The following is an 18,995-nucleotide window of genomic DNA, read 5'->3' on the forward strand; positions in this document are numbered from 1 at the left end:
TGTACCTCTTCCAGTAGGCTATTCCTCAGCAAAGCTTCAATAATGTATGTTCTAGCATGCTGGGTCACCTGGGGATTGGGACGGTCTCCTCAGCGGTCCCCAGTCCCAGCTGACCCCCTCCACCGGCCCCCCAGGCAAACACCTGACCCTGCTCATTCAGCGCCATGGAGTGGGCCTGGCCGCACGATACCACCCCTATCTTCTGGGTGTCCAGGGCCACCACCAGTTCTAGGGGGTAAGGAGGAGGGACGAAGGGGGAGGGAGGAGTGGGGAGGGAGGGGAGGGTATGACAGACTTTAGCCAGGCTCTCTAGAAAGACTAGTGTCTAGAATGAACGATCCACATCTACAAATGCACAACCTTAATTTGATCACCCGGTTGTTTCAGGAAATGTCCTGCATAGCAGGAAACACAAACGTGTAGTCTATTCAAGGATTAAAAAGGCTTCTAAAGTTTATAATTTCTGACTTTATTTGCCCTCAAAAATGTATCAACCACTACAAAAACAGACATTAATTATAACCTACACAATAATTCACATTTCCGGTTGCTGCAGGATTATTTTCCTGCTGTGAGAAACTGGTCAAATTAAGATCTTACACCTGTACCAGTTTTAGGACTGGTGCATCTTAGACTATACTGTGGATGAGAAAAGGAAGTGTCTTTTCTCAATGTATCTTCTAGTCTGAGCATTCTGGAAGGTTATGCTAGGCCTTTGTCTGGAAGCCATAGAGACCAAACCCACTTCAAGTATTTAGTGTGGATACACTATCTGACCAACCATCTTCTGGAATGTCCCAGTACTTTCTAACTATCTAGCTCCACATTTCATTTTCACTTATCATGAAGGCATGTTAGGAAGAAATTAATGCAAAATAAACAGGGGTTAATGTCAGTCATTTCTTAATATTTTCAATCACTCTTGGAGAAAAGTACTTATTTATTATTTTAAAAAACAATATGTTTCAGCATTAGGCCTATAGGTTTCATCAGACTGCTTTGCTTTCAAATTCAATTATTTAATTTGTATCTTAAAAATGATGTACCTTAACATTATACATTTTACCTCAGCACTTTAGCAGATATAATTATAGTTAAATATCGCCTGAGAATTGGAAGTCAAGAACACGTGTGTGATGACTAAATAATGCATCCCAACAAGTCTCCTCCTGCCGTGCCTCAGTTCCTGTACACAAATCTGTGTGGCCGACCATGTAGGCTAGAGAGTGGTTGGGTGGTAGTGGTGGTGGTTTGCATGCGATATAGCTGTGAGCAGCAGCTTCATAGGAATGCAGGCACGCACAGCACAGTAGAAACCACTCATAAGATGAAAGGAGAAAGATATTTCACAGCATACAGTATTGTACTGCGGCGTCATACAAACTACCTGTGTATCAGAAATATACTATTATAGGGCATTGAGTCTCAGTCTTATATGCCAGCAGCACACCACCCTGCATCTCACTGCTGGCTTGCCTCTGAAGCTAAGCAGTTAAGCAGGATTGGTCCTGGATGGGAGACCAGATGCTGCTGGAAGTGGTGTTGGAGGGCCAGTAAGAGGCACTCTTTCCTCGGGTCCCCCCCAAAATATCCTAATGTCCCAGGGCAGTGATTGGGGATATTGCACTGTGTAGGGTGCCGTCTTTCGGGTGGAATGTTAAAGGGGTGTCCTGACTCTCTGTGGTCACTAAAGATCCCATGGCATTTATCGTAAGAGTAGGGGTGTTAACCCTGGTGTCCTGGCTAAATTCCCAATCTGGCCCTCATACCTTCATGGCCACCTAATCATCCCCTGCTTCCAATTGGCTCATTCATCTCCCGGTAACTGTTCCCCAAGTCGTTGCTGTAAATGAGAATGTGTTCTCAGTCAATTTACCTGGTAAAATAAGGATTTTTTTTCTTGTTTCGATAATGGATTATTTACAAAATAACAGATTGGCTCCGTTTAACATTGAAACCTTAAAAACTGGGAATCTTCAGTTGCTGCATCCATTTTTGGGCTTAAATTTTGGACTGTAAATTATACATAGACCTACCCATTGATTCTTGAAACATATAACTTATAAATTAGTCATGAGCTTTCTGCAACTGTCAACCCTCATCAGATCCCAAAATATTAGCTTGTTTTATTCCAATGTTTGCAAACATTGTAAATGTAAACAAACACTGTATAGACTAAACATGCTTAAAACTATAAGTTGAATATGTTGGGTGGTCAGTCCTTTCATACATTGCTCTGCCTATAATTTTGAGAGCATTTAAATATCTCCAGGCCCATTCCTCAGATTTATTATGTATTATTATTACCAAAATAGAGGTGGGGTGTCTGCTTTGTTATTGTTTCAACTAAGGATAGACGCTTTAAAGGGATAATTCACTCAAAAACAATATTTCATTATTTTGTCCATTAGTCAGTCCACTGTTAATATAATTCACTCAAAAACAATATTTCAGTATTTTGTCCATAAGTCAGTCCACTGTTAATATAATTCACTCAAAAACAATATTTCAGTATTTTGTCCATAAGTCAGTCCACTGTTAATATAATTCACTCAAAAACAATATTTCAGTATTTTGTCCATTAGTCAGTCCACTGTTAATATAATTCACTCAAAAACAATATTTCAGTATTTTGTCCATAAGTCAGTCCACTGTTAATATAATTCACTCAAAAACAATGTTTCAGTATTTTGTCCATTAGTCAGTCCACTGTTAATATAATTCACTCAAAAACAATGTTTCAGTATTTTGTCCATTAGTCAGTCCACTGTTAATATAATTCACTCAAAAACAATATTTCAGTATTTTGTCCATAAGTCAGTCCACTGTTAATATAATTCCCCAAAAAGTATAAAATGTCACCAGTCAAGTTAAGACTGATCACTTTCAGTACAGAGAAGAAAAAACTATCCTTGCCTTTGCGTATGGTAAAGCTGGTGTTATCGGCCCAACTGGTTAATAAATATGCCTATTAAATGAGAAGGTGCTCTGAGAATGACTGGTGGCAAAGGGAGTGCTTCCAACAATAATCAACGTTTTGTAGTAGTTTCCAGAAGCAGTCGTCAAGTGTATGGTCTCATTAAACAGCCATGTGAGTGACAACACACTCCTGAGTCCTAGAAATAGTGCTTCTCCAACCCATCAACTCTCCTGGCTTAGCCTAGGAGCCAGTGAGCTACCAGTAAGGATTCATCCCAAATGGCTCCCTATTTCCTTTATAGTGCACTACTTTTACACTGTAGGAGTAGTGCACTTTATAGGAAATAGTGTGCCAATTGGGACGTACACTAAATGTCATAAATAACATGAGCTTTAAGATTGTCATACCTACTTCCTCCCAGGCATTATCCCTCTGTTTAGTAAATATAACCTAATCCACCATGAATTCATATAGTCTGCATTGCAAAAGTGATTAAATGCTACTGTAGTATTAAGGAGGTGGGGTCTAAACAAACGTTGTGACACAGGTATAACGTTTCATTATAGTAGAGAACAGTAGAGAACAAATCTGCTCATTGGCAGATTTCCCTGCGCTTACACATTAGAGTTGCAGCCAAGTACAATAAAATGGAATATTCCACTAGATTGGGCATTCAGTATAGCATATTTTTTTAATCCACCCACAATATCAACAAACACAGGTTTTACCACAAATAAACATCAAACAGTGTTAGCTTGTTAGCTAACATCTGCAGATTGCTAATTGGCTGGTACTGGCAGCTTACCTGGCGAGTCCCCCGGCTTGTCGTGGCCCAGCTGCCCACAGCGGTTGGAGCCGCACGTGTACACTCTCCCATCACGCAACAGGAATAGCGAATGGCGCCAGCCGCACGCCACCTCCTTCAGGCCACGCCCATTGAACGCCTGGCAGCTTCGGGGTTCGTACACTGGGTCCCCCGCTCCGCCGATACCCAGCTGGCCCTCCACAGTACTGCCCCAACACAGCATCATGGCTTAGAGTGGGAAGGAGGGAAGGAGAGAGTGAAAGACAGGAGGGGAAGAAGGAGGAGAGCTTCAGGCTAGAAGGCGGCCCTGCCTTCTCCCCTTGGTGTAAATCACAAGTCTGGAAAGGAGAAACAGGGGAGAGGAGGAGAAGAAGTAGGGTGTCAGATGGTAGTAAGATCACATCATTGGCCCTTACAGTGCACTCATCATCTGATATGTTGGATCATGTTTTAAAAATGAAGCGAGGCTGGGTAAACACTCTGCTGGGGGTGGAGCCTGGCCCTGGGTGTGAGTGTGTGACGTGAGCGGTGAAAAGATAAGGTGGAAGCACCACCAGCTTGTTTAAATAAACCCAGTGCCTCTGTAATCCCTGTTTAAGCAGCCCCAAACTGTCCTGCCTTAACGCAATCCACTCCCAACGTGCGTGCTATGGACAGAGTTAGCCAAGGTGAAGGCAGAGAGACTGCTCTAAAGGTTCGGTGCCCTCTTGGGAGTAAACATGGAGACATGGGCCCCCTCCTTTCCTTAGAAGTCAAGTGGCACTTTCAGTTTACAAATGCAACTACAATCTGTCATGCTCAGACAATACACATCATTCATTCTGCATGTGTCATAGTTACCTATGTGGCTTATTGCTAGATAGAGGCCTTATGGATGATGATAGTTGTTGTGATGGTTACGACAGAAAGAGGGTTACATTGACAATGAATGAATATGCAAGGAATGATTCCGAGCTTGCGCTAGCAGATGGATGTACTTTGGCTGACGTAAGATTCCAACTATTGCTCTATGCGTACATCCAATATCGTCTGGACGTGACCACCATATGGCCCTATAGCTACTGTATATAGTTAGCTATAGCCTATAACTATGTAAAATAGTTACAGTAGCTAGTCAATCGTGTCAACTCCATCGTATTCGCTAGCGGTCGGTAACTAGCTATACGGATAAAAACGACAGCTAACGGGTAGGGCTTAACGAGATTTACAAATGCGTCCATTTCGCAGAATACTAGCAAGCTTGCCATATTTAGCCAATCTAGTGAATCTATCTGCATTTCACAGACTCTTCAACGTTCAAATATAGAAATGTAATCAATTGCACAAAACGTAGCTACGTGATTTAAAGCAACAAATAGCATGTGTTTTACCTGTAGAGATGCATTCCTGAATTCCACTAGCTGGGCGTTTCGACAATAACAAGGAAGTTGTGATGTAGGTTGATGCTCTTCGTCACTCAACATGTGACTTTGGGTTTATACTTCTATACCCACAAAGTCAGATTCCACAGCCATTCAATTGGCCAAAAAAATGCAGTTTGGTCTTCATTTAAGACTCCGTTAGGCATACGTTTATCAGTGCTGTTAGGGTAAGGTGTTACATCACATTTTATGAAGAGACATTTCAGAAAAGGGCGGGGTTTATGACTTTGTGGGTATTGAATCTAGTGGCGGGCATGACTGGTGTCAGCAAAATCTAGCCGAATCATGCGATGTACTTGCATAACTTCCTAAAAAACAGTATTGCACTAGAACTTCCACAACAAATATTTATTAACAGTGGCTCTTTTTACTATGGCACTCATTCGCAGTTTAACATTTTTATTAACAAAGACAGCACGTCGTTTAGATATTCAAACAGCAGAGTATCCAGTTATTAAGTATCCAGTTATCCCAGTGCATGAAGGAAACATGAGTAGAACATGTCAAGAAATACATATTTATATTGGTCCACATTGTGCAATACTGAAGTAATTTAAATAGGAAAACTATATTTAAGACGACTTAATATGTTTGAAGATGTTCAGTTGTTAGCTCTGAATGTGTTTCATTGACTTAAAACATGAATATAATAATAATATAATAATAATGACTGGTGAGGATAAACAAATATTTAAAAAATGCTACATGCTTCCCAGTTTAACAATTTCAAGCATCTCCAAACACATCACAGTGGGTGATAGCATGGAGAAGTTTCTCCTGTAGTGTGTCGATACTGCTGTAGTTAGGGAGGCATAATGTCACAGAGCAGGTTTGTGCTTTCGGATAATATTCATCAGCGTCAGTGCTGCCCAAAGACGTGATTTGCATCTGCAGTTTGGAGAGACTTCGTCCTCTGGGCAGTCTGTCCGTTCCAGTCAGAAAAGCTAGAAGTTAGAAATTAGAGGATAATAATTATCCACTGACCAAGCATTTCTGGAACTATACAATTATTTACATATTTAAGTTTAATTAACTGTCTGTTAACTCACTTAAGAACTTCTTCTTTTCCTCCTCTGAGAACTCTGTGAAAACACTCCAGAAGTTCTGGATGATGTCATCTGTGGGCCTATATCCTTGATAGTTGGCATTCTGTTAGTGCAGAGAAAAACATAACGAAACAACTGCATGTACAATAGACCATACCACTGTATTATAGCCATAGACTGTATAGCCCAAACAGGATGAGACCAAACAGGATAGGCTACCAAACATGTATGAACTTCCATATTCTATTGCTTATGTACTTTTATGACATATCCAAGCAGGTTGAACTTTACCTCTCTCAACTTGTCCCACTCGTAGTTGTCATCTCCTTGTAGAAGTGTCATCAGCTCCACAGGTAGAAACATCCTCCATGCCTGTATAGGGAAGCCTTTGTGGAAGCCTCTCTCAAAGACTGCAAACTGAATCTGCACCGACTTGTTGAGCTTCATGTCAACATACAAGTCAACATATTTCTTCCTGTGAATGATATATGGCAAACCAATGTTTATTTATCAGTTCAGAAAACTTCCTGTGGAATCATTTTGTTAGTTCAAGAGAATCATAAGATTTATATGTTGATAAGATTATTGTCATCAAATATACCTGTTGACCATGGTAACAGGGACCTCCTCTCCATTTGGTATCAGTTCTTGCCCTTTGTACTTAGAAAGACAATAAAGATTATTACAGCATCAGCTGGGGTTACCTGTGTAGGCTACCAAAAATGGCTAAAGGTATCAATTCTCTCTTACCATGAAAACCAAATCCATTGCTTCAACTAACTCATCATCTTCATCCAACACATTCTGCAAGCCACTGATTTTAAACAAACAAACAATAAATGTGATTTGAGCAGACATATAATAGTATCTCTAAAACAACAACTACACTTAAAATGAAGTGCTTTGTAACACCCAAACTAGTGGCAACTGAGGAACCACCAACTTGAAGGAGACAAAACCTTAACTTTGCTGGAGTATTGAAACACATTATCCTGAAATGTTTTTAGATACAGTAGTATGGATTCTTTAAATCAACAGCCAGCAGTTGAAGACATGAACATATACAGGTACAGTTGAAGTCGGAAGTTTACATACACCTTAGCCAACTAGATTTAAACTCAGTTTGACAATTCCTAACATTTAATCCTAGTAAAAATTCCCTGTCTTAGGTCAGCTAGGATCACCACTTTATTTTATTTTGACTTGGGTCAAACGTTTCGGGTAGCCTTCCACAAGCTTCCCACAATAAGTTTGGTGAACTTTGGCCCATTCCTCCTGACAGAGCTGGTGTAACCGAGTCAGGTTTGTAGGCCTCCTTGCTCGCACAAGCTTTTTCAGTTGTGCCCACAAATTTTCTATAGGATTGAGGTCAGGGCTTTGTGATTGCCACTCCAATACCTTGACTTTGTTGTCCTTAAGACATTTTGCCACATCTTTGGAAGTATTCTTGGGGTCATTGTCCATTTGGAAGACCCATTTGCGACCAAGCTTTAACTTCCAGACTGATGTCTTGAGATGTTGCTTCAATATATCCACATAATTTTCCTGCCTCATGATGCCATCTATTTTGTGAAGTGCACCAGTGCCTCTTGCAGCAAAGCACCCCCACAACATGATGCTGCCACTCCCGTGCTTCACGGTTGGGATGGTGTTCTTCAGCTTGCAAGCCTCCCCTTTTTCCTCCAAAAATATTGATGGTCATTATGGCCAAACAGTTCTATTCATGTTTCATCAGACCAGAGGACATTTCTCCAAATAGTACAATCTTTGTACCCATGTGCAGTTGCAAACCGTAGTCTGGCTTTTTTATGGCGGTTTTGGAGCAGTGGCTTCTTCCTTGCTGAGCGGCCTTTCAGGTTATGTCGATATAGGACTCGTTTTACTGTGGATATAGATAATTTTTCAACTGTTTCCTCCAGCATCTTCACAAGGTCCTTTTGCTGATGTTCTGGGATTGATTTGCACTTTTCGCACCAAAGTACGTTCATCTCTAGGAGACAGAACGCGTCTCCTTCCTGAGCGGTATGACGGCTGATTGGTCCCATGTTTTTATACTTGCATACTATTGTTTGTACAGATGAACGTGGTACATTCAGGCCTCCCAAGGATGAACCAGACTTGTGGAGGTCTACAATTTTTTTTCTGAGGTCTTGGCTGATTTCTTTTGATTTCCCATGATGTCAAGCAAAGAGGCACTGAGTGTGAAGATAGGCCTTGAAATACATCCATAGGTACACCTCCAATTGACTCAAATGATGTGCATTAGCCTATCAGATGGCATAATTTTCTGGAATTTTCAAAGCTATTTAAAGGCACAGTCAACTTAGTGTATGTAAACTTCTGACCCACTTGAATTGTGATACAGTGAATTATAAGTGAAATAATCTGTCAGTAAACAGTTGTTGGAAAAATTACTTGTGTCATGCACAAAGTAGATGTCCTAACCGACTTGCCAAAGTCGGTTGTTAACAAACCATTCGTGGAGTGGTTGAAAAACGAGTTTTAATGACTCCAACCTAAGTGTAAACTTCTAACTTCAACTGTAACTGCCAAAATAATGGAAACACTTGAGTGAATGAGGGATACAAAGTATATTGAAAACAGGTACTTTCACATGTGTGGTTCCTGAGTTAACTAAGTAATTAACATCCCATCATGCTGAGGGTCATGTATAAAATGCCCAGTTGCCCATTATTTTGGCTACCATGGCTAGGAGAAGAGATCTCAGTGACATTGAAAGAGGGGTCTCAAAGGAGTATAGGGGGTTTAACCTCTACAGGATTGGTGTCACGACCTCGGGATGGTTGAGCTAACGTACACTAATGCGATTAGTATTAACAAGAACATTTCCCATGACATAGACATATCTAATATTTTCAGAAACTTTAAATTCTTGTTAATCTAACTGCACTGTCCATTTCACAGTAGCTATTACAGTGAAAGAAAACCATGCTATTGTTTGAAGAGAGTGCACAGTTATGAACTTGAAAATGTATTAATAAACATATTAGGCACATTTGGCAGTCTTGATACAAAATCTTGAACATAAATGCAATGGTTCATTGGATCAGTCTAAAACATTGCACATACACTGCCGCCATCTAGTGGCCAAAATCTAAATTGAGCTTGGGCTGGAATAAGACAATATAGCCTTTCTCTTGCGTTTCAAAGATGATGGTACAAAAAAATATTTTCAAAAATACATGTATTATCTTTTACCAGATCTAATGTGTTATTTTATCCTACATTCATTTCACATTTCCACACACTTCAAAGTGTTTCCTTTTAAATGGTATCAATAATATGCATATCCTTGCTTCAGGTCCTGAGCTACAGACAGTTAGATTTGGGTATGTCATTTTAGGCTAAAATTTAAATAAATGGGCGGATCCTTCTTAAGTTAAAGTGTGTGTGTGTGTGTGTGTGTGTCTCAGTAAACCAGATCTCAACCCAATTGAACACTTATGGGGAGATTCTGGAGCGGTGCCTGAGACAGCATTTTCCTCCGCCATCAACAAAACACCAAATTATGGAATGTCTTGTGGAAGAATGGTGTCGCATCACTCCAATAGAGTTCCAGACACTTGTAGAATCTTTGCCAAGGTGCATTGAAGCTGTTTTGATGGTTTGTGGTGGCTCAAAGCCCTATTAAAGGCCCAGTGCAGTAAAAAAAACATGATTTCCTTTGTTTTATATATATATATTTCCACATTATCATAATTCACGTTTAGTGCAAGTTTTGTGGAGACTGAGTTTTGGCCTTCCAAATCTCCATCAGATGATCAGACATCACCATGAAGTAAATTCGTTAATAGTCCAATAAGAAAGAGCGTTCCAAACCTCTCTGCCAATAACAGCACATTTTCACTCAGACCACTCTGACAGTCCTTGCAAAATTCTTGCTTGAGAAATTGTCCTCTGCTAAGAAGCTATTTTTTTGCTCTTTTTGACCATTTTAATTGAATACAATCACAGTAAGGTGCTTAATTGTTACCCAGATATGACTTGATAGTGAGATTTAAAAAAATGTTTGCATTGGAACTTTAAGACACTTTATGTTGGCGTTTCCTTTATTTTGGCAGTAACCTGTATAGCTTTTTCAGCAGAATAATTGTACCTTGCTTCAGTTGGAGACAGCTCTTTAAGGTCATCCAATGTTGTAGTCAGACCCAGAAGCTTCTTGAAGAGGGCCAGAGGAAAGCAGAGGTTCAGAACACACTGATTATAGAGTGCCTTCCCACAGAGCAGCCCAAGTAAGTAGAATTCATCAGTAATACCGCCGCCCTATGGATTGAAAAAAACAGAATGCCATAATCTAATCAGAACTTTCAATATTTAACAGTGTAATATAAGTATAACAGATTATATACATTTCTAATAATTTATATTTCTAAGTTGGTAAATAACACAAAAACATTGTGGGGGAAAGATTGAGTTAAATCTGGGAACAATTTGTAATTGAATATGGATCATACATCTGTTGTGAACCACGCAAGTCCAGAGTCCTCGTAAACCTCCAGTGTCTTTGGTTCCATTGTGAGAAGTTCTTTCCCCAGGAGGCTGAAGAATTCCAGTGAAACACCACCTTCATCCACACCATTCTCTGCTTGAAACTTCACCTGGAGACAAAAAAAATACGCTATTTACTCCTAAATAAGGATTAGGAAATGAAAATACTTTGCCTAATACAGAGGTAGATGTTAAAATAAGTACAAAGTCCTGGTGTTTGTATTACTTGTTTAATCACTACTCTTTTCTCAGTTCTTATTTATAGCTACAAAGTCAAAATGAACATTTTACACACAAAAAAACTATAAAACCTAGCTAACACCAACCTTCAAAGGCATTGTGAAGTTGTGCCCACTTTGTCGAAGGTGCTGGAAAGCATCTTCCAGGGCTCTCTCTCTCCTCACATGTATTGTAGGGACCCAAAAGGCTAACGGTCCACCTAGGACAAACTAAAAAAGGAACACATTTGAGATATGGCAACATTTAGCCTTCATTTTTCAAATCTGATAGCAGTGTAGTAAATGAATGTGGTACCTTTTTTTAATAAACACCACATTTGGAAACAACTTACGCTGTAATTGAGTTCCAATTGATAAACCATACACTTAGCCTCTGTGTTGAAGATGCAGGATTGTCGGTGAAATGTATCAAAGTAACCCTGACATAAGAAATAAATTAGTTAATCAACAATGTCAATAAATATTTTAAATCATCTATTCTGAATTCAATTGATTGGTGTTGACTTTCATGGCTTACCTCGGGAAGATTTAGGTAGTCACAATATACAAGTGTGTTGAGCATCTAAAGAGGATTAGAAATGACTAAATCATTTTCCACTCTTTGTAGATTTCAGTGACATCATGAACATAATTACCCATTTTCATACCAACCTGCAGTCATTTTATGAGATAGGCTACTCACATTCTGAAGCATACGATTGGCTCTGTTGATGTGGAAATTGCTTGCCGCAATTTTGATGCGTCTGTTGCAATTGACCTGAACAAAACAGAGGTTAAGGGAGCATACAACATTGCACATTTTCTCCATACATACAAATACAGTGCCTTCAGAAAGTATTCACAGCCCTGGACTTTTTCCACATTTTGTTGTGTTACAGCCTGAATTTCAAATTGATCAAATTTAGATTTTTTTGGTCACTGGCCAACACACAATACCCCATAATGTCAAAGTAGACTTGTGTTTTAGGGAATTTTTACAAATTAATGAAACATTTAAAGCCGAAATGTCTTGAGTCAATAACTATTCAACCCCTTTGTTATGGCCTAAATAAGTTCAGGAGTAAACATTTGCTGAGCAAGTCAAATAATAAGTTGCCTGGACTCTGTGTGTAGTAATTATTTTTTGAATGACTACCTCATCTCTGTACCCCACAGATACAAGTCAACACCAATTAATTAAATTCAGTATAGATTATTTGACATATTCATTGACATTGTCAATTAACTCATTTCTTCCTTATGCCAGGGCTTCTGTTCCCATCTGTAAGGTCCCTCAGTCGAGCAGTACATTTCAAACATAGATTCAAGCACATAGACCAGGGAGGTTTTCCAATTCCTCGCAAAGAAGGGTAAAAAAACAAAAACATAACAGACAATGAATATCTATTTGAGCATGGTGAAGTTATTAATTACACTTTGGAGGGTGTATCAATGCACCTAGTCACTAGTAAGATACAGGCGTCCTTCCTAACTCAGTTGCCGGAGAGGAAGGAAACTGCTCAGAGAATTCATCATGAGGCAAATGGTGATTTTAAAACAGTTACAGTTTAATTAATGGCTGTGATAGAAGAAAACTGAGGATGGGTCAACAACATTGTAGTTACTCCACAATACTAACCTGAGTAAAAAGAAGGAAGCCTGTACAGAATAGGAATATTCCAAAACATGCATCCTGTTTGCAACAAGGCACTAAAGTAATACTGCTAAAAAAATGTGGCAAAGCAATTCACTTTTTGTCCTGAATACAAACTTTTGGGGTAAATCCAAATCAACACATTACTGCGTACCACTCTCCATATTTTCAAGCATAGTGGTGGCTGCATTATGTTATGGGTATGCTTGTAATCGTTGAGGACTGAGGAGTTTTTCAGGATAAAAAAGAAACGGAATGGAGCTAAGCACAGGCAAAATCCTAGAAGAAAATCTGGTTCAGTCTGCTTTCCACCAGACACTGGGAGATGAATTCACCTTTCATCAGTGCAACAACCTAAAACACAAGGCCAAATCTACACTGGAATTTCTTACCAAGAAGACAGTGAATGTCCCTGAGTAGCCGAGTTACAGTTTTGACTTAAATCTACTTGAAAATCTATGGAAAGACCTGAAAATGGTTGTCTAGCAAATGAACAACAAATTTGACAGAGCTTGAAGAATTTTGAAATGAATAATGGAAAAATGTTGCACAATTCAGGTGTGGAAAGCTCTTAAAGACTTACCCAGAAAGACTCACAGCTGTAATCACTGTCAAAGGTGCTTCTACAAAGTATTGATCAAGGTGTGAATACCTATGTAAATTAAATATTTCTGTATTTCATTTTCAATACATTTTCAAACATGTTTTCACTTTATCATTATGGGGTATTGTGTGTAGATGGTTGAGGGGACTCATTTTTTAAAAAATACATTTTGAATACAACACAACAAAATGTGGAATAAGTCAAGAGGTATGAATACTTTTTGAAGGCACACAATTATGGCAATGGATATTTATTTACCTCATACAGCCTCTCCATAACCTTTACAGTCCCTTCAAATAGTTTTTCAGCAGCATAATCCTCCTCTGCCACCATACGGAGATACTCTGCTGACACATAGTGGAATGTTTTCACCAGAGTTCTGAAGGGGGTGTCGGGAAGTGTCGACCATAGGCCCTCTATTGGAATTAGACAAAAGTTTAGTTAATACCACAGCACACAAAACCTGCTATATCTTAAAAAGAGAGAAGAAGAGGGGAGGAGAGAAGTCAAGACAAGAGAAGAGAATGGAAAAAAAGGTATTCTGATGGATGGTGACTTTACCAAGGACCTGGAGCTTGTCTGGGTTCAGTCTGAGGATGGCAGCAGCGAAGGCCTCAGTAATATCCATGCCACGTTGTTGTTTTCGGAGAACCCTCAGGAGCTCAGGGATGATGAGGTACACCCTCAGACCCTCCACCCCAATGGGATCCTTACTCAGGGAGGGAAGGAGAATGCGCTGGACAACATCTTCAACCTAGAACCATAACAGGAGTGCTTGTGTGGGTTACAACTAAAATGACTTATCGTGGCTTACAGTATCAATGACTGGTCAAATTGAATATCAAGGACAACAAACAGAACTATTGAAAATAAGTATCTGATCATAAAGATAATAAATTAAATGATACCTCAGCTAGCACTTTATTCTTTTTAGCCAGCTTTTGAAAAGCCAGTTGGGCGAATGACAAGTCCAGGCCAGAGTGCTTCAGTGAGGTTTGATAATGTTTGTCACGGCTAGTGATTGATGAGATCAATAAATACTATTAAATATGCATCAATAAAACAAAGTGTTCAATAATGTGATAAAACATTCATGGATAGGCAGTTCATTTTTACCGTTTGTCCAGGAAGCTCCCATTTAAACATGATGCAGAAGAGAATGTTTTTGTGATTTCCCTGAAAATAAAAGTGAAGAATCTTATAGTTCCGTGTATGTAAGTTCCTGAGACCTTCAACTTTTCAGTAGTTGTTTTGTGTCACTGAGTCATGTATGTTTGTGTTGCCTTGTCCAATTATCAACCATCATGAGTTGCGTATTTGTATTGAGCCTAGGCATCAGGTTTATTTGTATTATACTAACTTCTGTATCGTCTTCCATGATTTTGAGTCACAGTCCGAGATCCATCTGTTAATGATGTCATCATCTAATGTTTGAGTCACTTTTCCGAGATTGGAGTCATTCAACCATTTTCCTGATTCCTGTTATAACAATTTTATGCACTGTATTAAAACAATGTTAAGTACTAAGGACAAACAGAACAAACTAACTGTAAACTTTGAACTGTAAACACATTACTTGAGTAGTGCTGCACAAGGCAAAAGAATGGTTTCCTCCAGCAAAGGTTTGTTCAATTTGCTGGTCATCAATGTGGTCTGAAAGTTACCCAAAACAGTTAGGATGTTATAAACCTGTTATTTTATCATTTCACAGAGACCAACATTTCAGCCTAAGTACTGTATTGCATTTTAATTAGGTTACGTTATGCAAAGGAAAGGAATGTTTTAACTACCCTGTGGTAGGTGTACTGGCAGAGGCACAGACTGATCCATCTTGACTCCATTTCCCAGCTGCCCTTGCTCTCCATGCCCAAATGAGTAGATATTTTTGAAGGAGCCCACAAACGCCAATGTGTGGTTTCTAATTTGACAAACAGGATTGTAGGTAAAGGAAAAATCACAAATCAACTGTGATCCCTAAGAATGCATATATCCAATAATATACCCAGTGACACTCCAAGCTACATCCATTGATCTTTGTGTGACTATATATGATTTAACAGAGATTCACATGACTTATATCAATCTAGTAACTACATACCTTCCACATGCTATCTGGGTCACCTTTGCCCCCCAGAATTCGGCGACCAGTCGAGGTCGTAGTTCATTTCTGAGAGAGTTGTGTCCAAGCTGTCCATATCGACCCGAGCCAAATGTGAACACGAAACCTCCCTAGAACAAAAGCCATTCACACAGTTATCATGAGGATGTGTTCTGCTCCTGTTGTTGATATGAATGTTTCTACTGTATGTGATGCTAAACAGCAAGACATCATTGGTCCAAACATTCTTTAGACCTTAATGGTACTGGGAGAAAAAAACATAGTATCAGTTGGAAATATTGTTGTGTAAAAAAACGTCAGAACCTTTGTCAGAACAGCAGTATGCTCCCCTCCACAGGAAACAGCAACGGTCTTCTTTAGATTCAGGCAATCAACAGGAGCTGGAGCAGGTCTGTCTGTAGAAAATAGATTTCACCAATTTTTTTCTTTGATGGTCTTTTTCTGTTTTGACCATTGTAAAAAGAAAAAGCTATTAAAAAAAATCTACGTATACTATTTGACATTAAATTATCTACTCATACTGTCTGCTTCAAACATATCAAACGTATTACTTTTCTTTAAAACATACCAACTATTAATGAAAGAGATATTATTTAATAATATTTGTGTATACAGTACCTATTGTGTCCCCCAGTCCCAGCTGCCCGGCGCTGTTCTTGCCCCAGCCAAACACGGCTCCAGAGAGGGACAGGGCGAAGCTGTGGTCTCCCCCAGCGGTGATCTGAGCCAGGGGGATCCCTGACAGAGACTTGACAGGCTGGGGAGACAAGGTGCTGGGCTCTCTCTCCCCCAAACCCAGCTGTCCGCTGGAGTTCTGGCCCCACGTGAACACTTTACCATCTAATGGAGGTAAAATAATATTTATACATAGGAAATCTCACAGGACACATGCTGCATTGTTAGAGTATGTGATAAATGTCGTTTTATTTCTAATGTCTATTGTGAACCTTCTCAAACTCATGGGCTTTTGGGCAAGATGATGTCCCAATAAAACATCTCTATTTTAGCATTAAAGCCTCTGTTTATTTTATATTTAAAAAAAATTGACAGTGTGCAGGTCTCCATCTCTTCCAGTATTCTCATGTTGATATCTACGTACCTGGAACAGAGACTATTTTGTATAAAGGACATTCAAAGAGCACAGACAGCCTCCTATCATATCCCTTCTCAAACTGAGTGATTTAGAATGTGATTGTTTACCTTGGGTTAGTGCAATTGAATGCTGGTCTCCACATGCAACCTGAATTACGTGATTCAAGTTACCCACTGGTCTGAGAAAACACAGACAACCAAAAGTAATCATTACAACATGGTCAATTACTACAATTGACAGAAGCCACTAAAATGTGAGTCGGCCTAAGCCGAGAGATGTGTCATTTCTGTCAAGCACCCACCTGGGAACATTGGATGATTGGGTGAGGCAGAAAACTCTGCCCTCTTCAGACAGTAAAATAATATGTGCATCACAGCAACTCAGAGCCAGAATCTTCTCCCTGCACTCCACACCCTCTACACACATGAAATATAAATTAAATGTATTAAATAGCTTAAAGGGGCAATTAGCAGTTACTTCATCCAATTTTTAATAACATGTACCCATTGATTCTTGAAGAATATAACTTAGAAATGCCTCGAGCTTAGTTCAACTGTCATACCCCATCAGAACTCAAAATATAAGCTTGTTTTACTCCAATGTCCGTAAACAATGTACATGTAAACAAACACTGTAAAGTCTCAAAACATTGTTAAAACTATAATGTTGATATCATGGATGGTTCGTCCTTGCATCAATAGCGCTATCTATGAATTTCAGAGTGGTTACATTTCTCAAGCCCCATGCCTCAGCTTTATACAGAAACAGGTGGGGAGGACGCTTTGTTATTGTTTCACCTGCTGATTGCCGATTTAAACATTTTGTTTAAGCATTTCAGTAAAGAAGTGGGCTCTTGTGGTGGGGAAAAACACATAGAAAGGTGCTTACTCAGTTTTCCTGTGATCCTTCTCCCATCTTTGTCATCTTGCATCTGAGCGAGGGACACTTGTTTCCCATTATTTCTGATGAACGCGACCACTTTATTACCTGCAGAAAGATGCGTAACTGGAGATTTCAGGTGTATGAAATTTACGCAACCGTCCGTGTTCGCCTTTACCAAATCATTCGATTTCACTAAACCGAAGCCATCACGGGTGTTCTCTCCCCACGAAAACATTGTAAATGTGTTATTATTATCACCGTCTAAACGTATCCATAATCAGCTCATCTTGATGGAACACAGGACGGTCAGTCTGCGCCCTAGGAGTCAGTGCGTTCTGAAAGCGATGAACGAGACCATATGACATATCTGTAAAAGAAACACAGCAAGAAACGAAAACGAAACCTAAATTGGCATTTTCCTCCAAACAGAAACGTATGCCACAATGGGCATGGCCTGAGTAAACTAAAATATCAGGTTGGCACATTTGCAGTGGGACAGGGTAGAGGTAAAGTATTTTAAACAAACAAACAACCCAGCTAGCACATTTGGTTCCTTGGAAGTTGTTCGAAAGTACTTTTTTGGTTTCCCATTGGTTCTGGGGACAAAGCCATACGTTTCCTGACAGTGAAAACAGAATGTTTTGAGAATGGAAGTGGACTTTTAATGACACTGCTAGTTTAGGTTAACTGTTTTGAACTCCAAGCACAATTCATTTGTTTCGGCATTAATCATGCAAACCATAAATGTTTTTATGTTGCATGGTGTCAGTAAGATTCAAACCCATGATCTCTCTGTTTTCTAGCCATGGAATTAGTCCACTGCACCACTAGGATGGAGCAAGCATGCCATGTTTTTTTAACTCATAGAAAGCTGTTCATTTTAAGTATATTTAAACAGACCCCATTTCAAAGGAAACAAGCACTAATTACGATCAGGTGTGGCCAATTAGTGGGTGCAGCAAACACACCTGAACACACTTAACAAGATAGAGGATAGAGCATTTTGTTGATGCTGGGAATGGAATGTATATGTTTTCAAATAACATTCTTCCAACGTTCTTTGAATGTTACTATGGGTTCTTATTTTTATGGAAAGTTTTCTTAATGTTCTGAGAACATTACTTTAAATAGAACCATGAAGAAACCTGCATAAAACATTATGTGAAGTCCTGGAATTCCCACAGAAAAACATTGTTTCTTAATGTTCTCTAAACCTCTGAGAACATGACTGAATAGAACATGAGGAAAACTGTAGAAAACGTTATGCTGAAGTACTGAAATTCCCACAGAACTTTTTTTTTTTTAATTCTCTGAATGTTCTGAGAACATGACTTTAAATAAAACCTGTAAGAAACGTTATGCTGAAGTCCTGAAATTCCCACAGAACTTTTTTTTTGAACATTCTCTGAATGTTCTGAGAACATGACTTTAAATAAAACCTGTAAGAAATGTTATGCTGAAGTCCTGAAATTCCCATGGAAGAACGTTGTTTCTTAACATTCTCTGAACAATTTGAGAACATTAATTTAAATAGAACCCTGAGGAAACCTGTAGGAAACGTTATGGGAAAGTTGTATGTAAAATAACCATAGGACAACCACCCTCTCACCAAGCTCTAAGAAACATATGGTTCTCAGAACGTTATGTACGTTGGTGGAGAAACCACACCACTGCTCTGCATCGAAGTGCTGACAGCAGTTCCCATTGATAAAAGAAAACTGAGG

General features: G+C 39.3%; 2 protein-coding genes across 6 annotated transcripts in view; both read right to left on the reverse strand.

Moving 5' to 3' along the window:
• The window catches only part of LOC110498458 (probable E3 ubiquitin-protein ligase HERC3), a 36,596-nt gene extending 31,284 nt beyond the window's left edge, over nt 1–5,312 (reverse strand). For 2 of the 3 annotated variants that reach the window (XM_036933689.1, XM_036933691.1), the window contains exons 1-3: nt 5,096–5,312; nt 3,726–4,063; nt 69–228 (exon numbers count right to left, since the gene is read on the reverse strand). In XM_036933689.1, the coding sequence (XP_036789584.1) occupies nt 69–228; nt 3,726–3,951 (386 nt within the window). In that variant the 5' untranslated portion in view covers nt 3,952–4,063; nt 5,096–5,312. Of the gene's footprint in view, nt 1–5; nt 28–68; nt 229–3,725; nt 4,064–5,095 lie in introns of those variants that run through there. The other variant, XM_036933690.1, reaches the window with a different exon arrangement.
• Nucleotides 5,313–5,483: 171 nt separating this feature from the next.
• LOC110498431 (probable E3 ubiquitin-protein ligase HERC3) lies at nt 5,484–17,682 on the reverse strand. 3 transcript variants are annotated; one of them, XM_036933694.1, is made up of 24 exons: nt 17,278–17,682; nt 16,691–16,805; nt 16,497–16,567; nt 15,915–16,136; nt 15,600–15,691; nt 15,276–15,406; nt 14,968–15,095; nt 14,754–14,830; nt 14,538–14,656; nt 14,294–14,353; nt 14,086–14,191; nt 13,739–13,931; nt 13,436–13,593; nt 11,623–11,697; nt 11,458–11,502; nt 11,273–11,359; nt 11,028–11,150; nt 10,668–10,811; nt 10,310–10,368; nt 6,943–7,006; nt 6,794–6,852; nt 6,484–6,667; nt 6,196–6,295; nt 5,484–6,090 (listed from the first exon to the last, which is right to left on the reverse strand). In XM_036933694.1, exons 1-24 carry the CDS (start codon nt 17,504–17,506, stop codon nt 5,873–5,875), a joined length of 2,859 nt encoding a protein of 952 aa, XP_036789589.1. In that variant the 5' UTR covers nt 17,507–17,682; the 3' UTR covers nt 5,484–5,872. The 3 variants fall into 3 exon arrangements, with proteins under 3 accessions (XP_036789589.1, XP_036789588.1, XP_036789587.1); XM_036933693.1 differs by having other exon boundaries at nt 10,310–10,371; XM_036933692.1 differs by having other exon boundaries at nt 10,310–10,476; nt 17,278–17,681.
• Between the last annotated feature and the right edge of the window lie 1,313 nt (nt 17,683–18,995).

This window comes from Oncorhynchus mykiss, chromosome 10, assembly GCF_013265735.2.
Source record: "Oncorhynchus mykiss isolate Arlee chromosome 10, USDA_OmykA_1.1, whole genome shotgun sequence".
In the NCBI taxonomy this organism is placed as follows: Eukaryota; Metazoa; Chordata; class Actinopteri; order Salmoniformes; family Salmonidae; genus Oncorhynchus; species Oncorhynchus mykiss.

What these genes read in the sequence shown, in the direction of transcription:
- LOC110498431 (XM_036933692.1), bottom strand. Translation starts at nt 17,506, where the DNA reads ATGTTTTCGTGGGGAGAGAACACCCGTGATGGCTTCGGTTTAGTGAAA. An exon ending in ACTTCACAATGCCTTTGAAG is followed by an intron (nt 10,812 to 11,027) that starts GTTGGTGTTAGC and finishes TTTTGTCTCCAG; the next exon opens with GTGAAGTTTCAAGCAGAGAA. An exon ending in TTGCGTGGTTCACAACAGAT is followed by an intron (nt 10,477 to 10,667) that starts GTATGATCCATA and finishes TTCAATCCATAG; the next exon opens with GGCGGCGGTATTACTGATGA.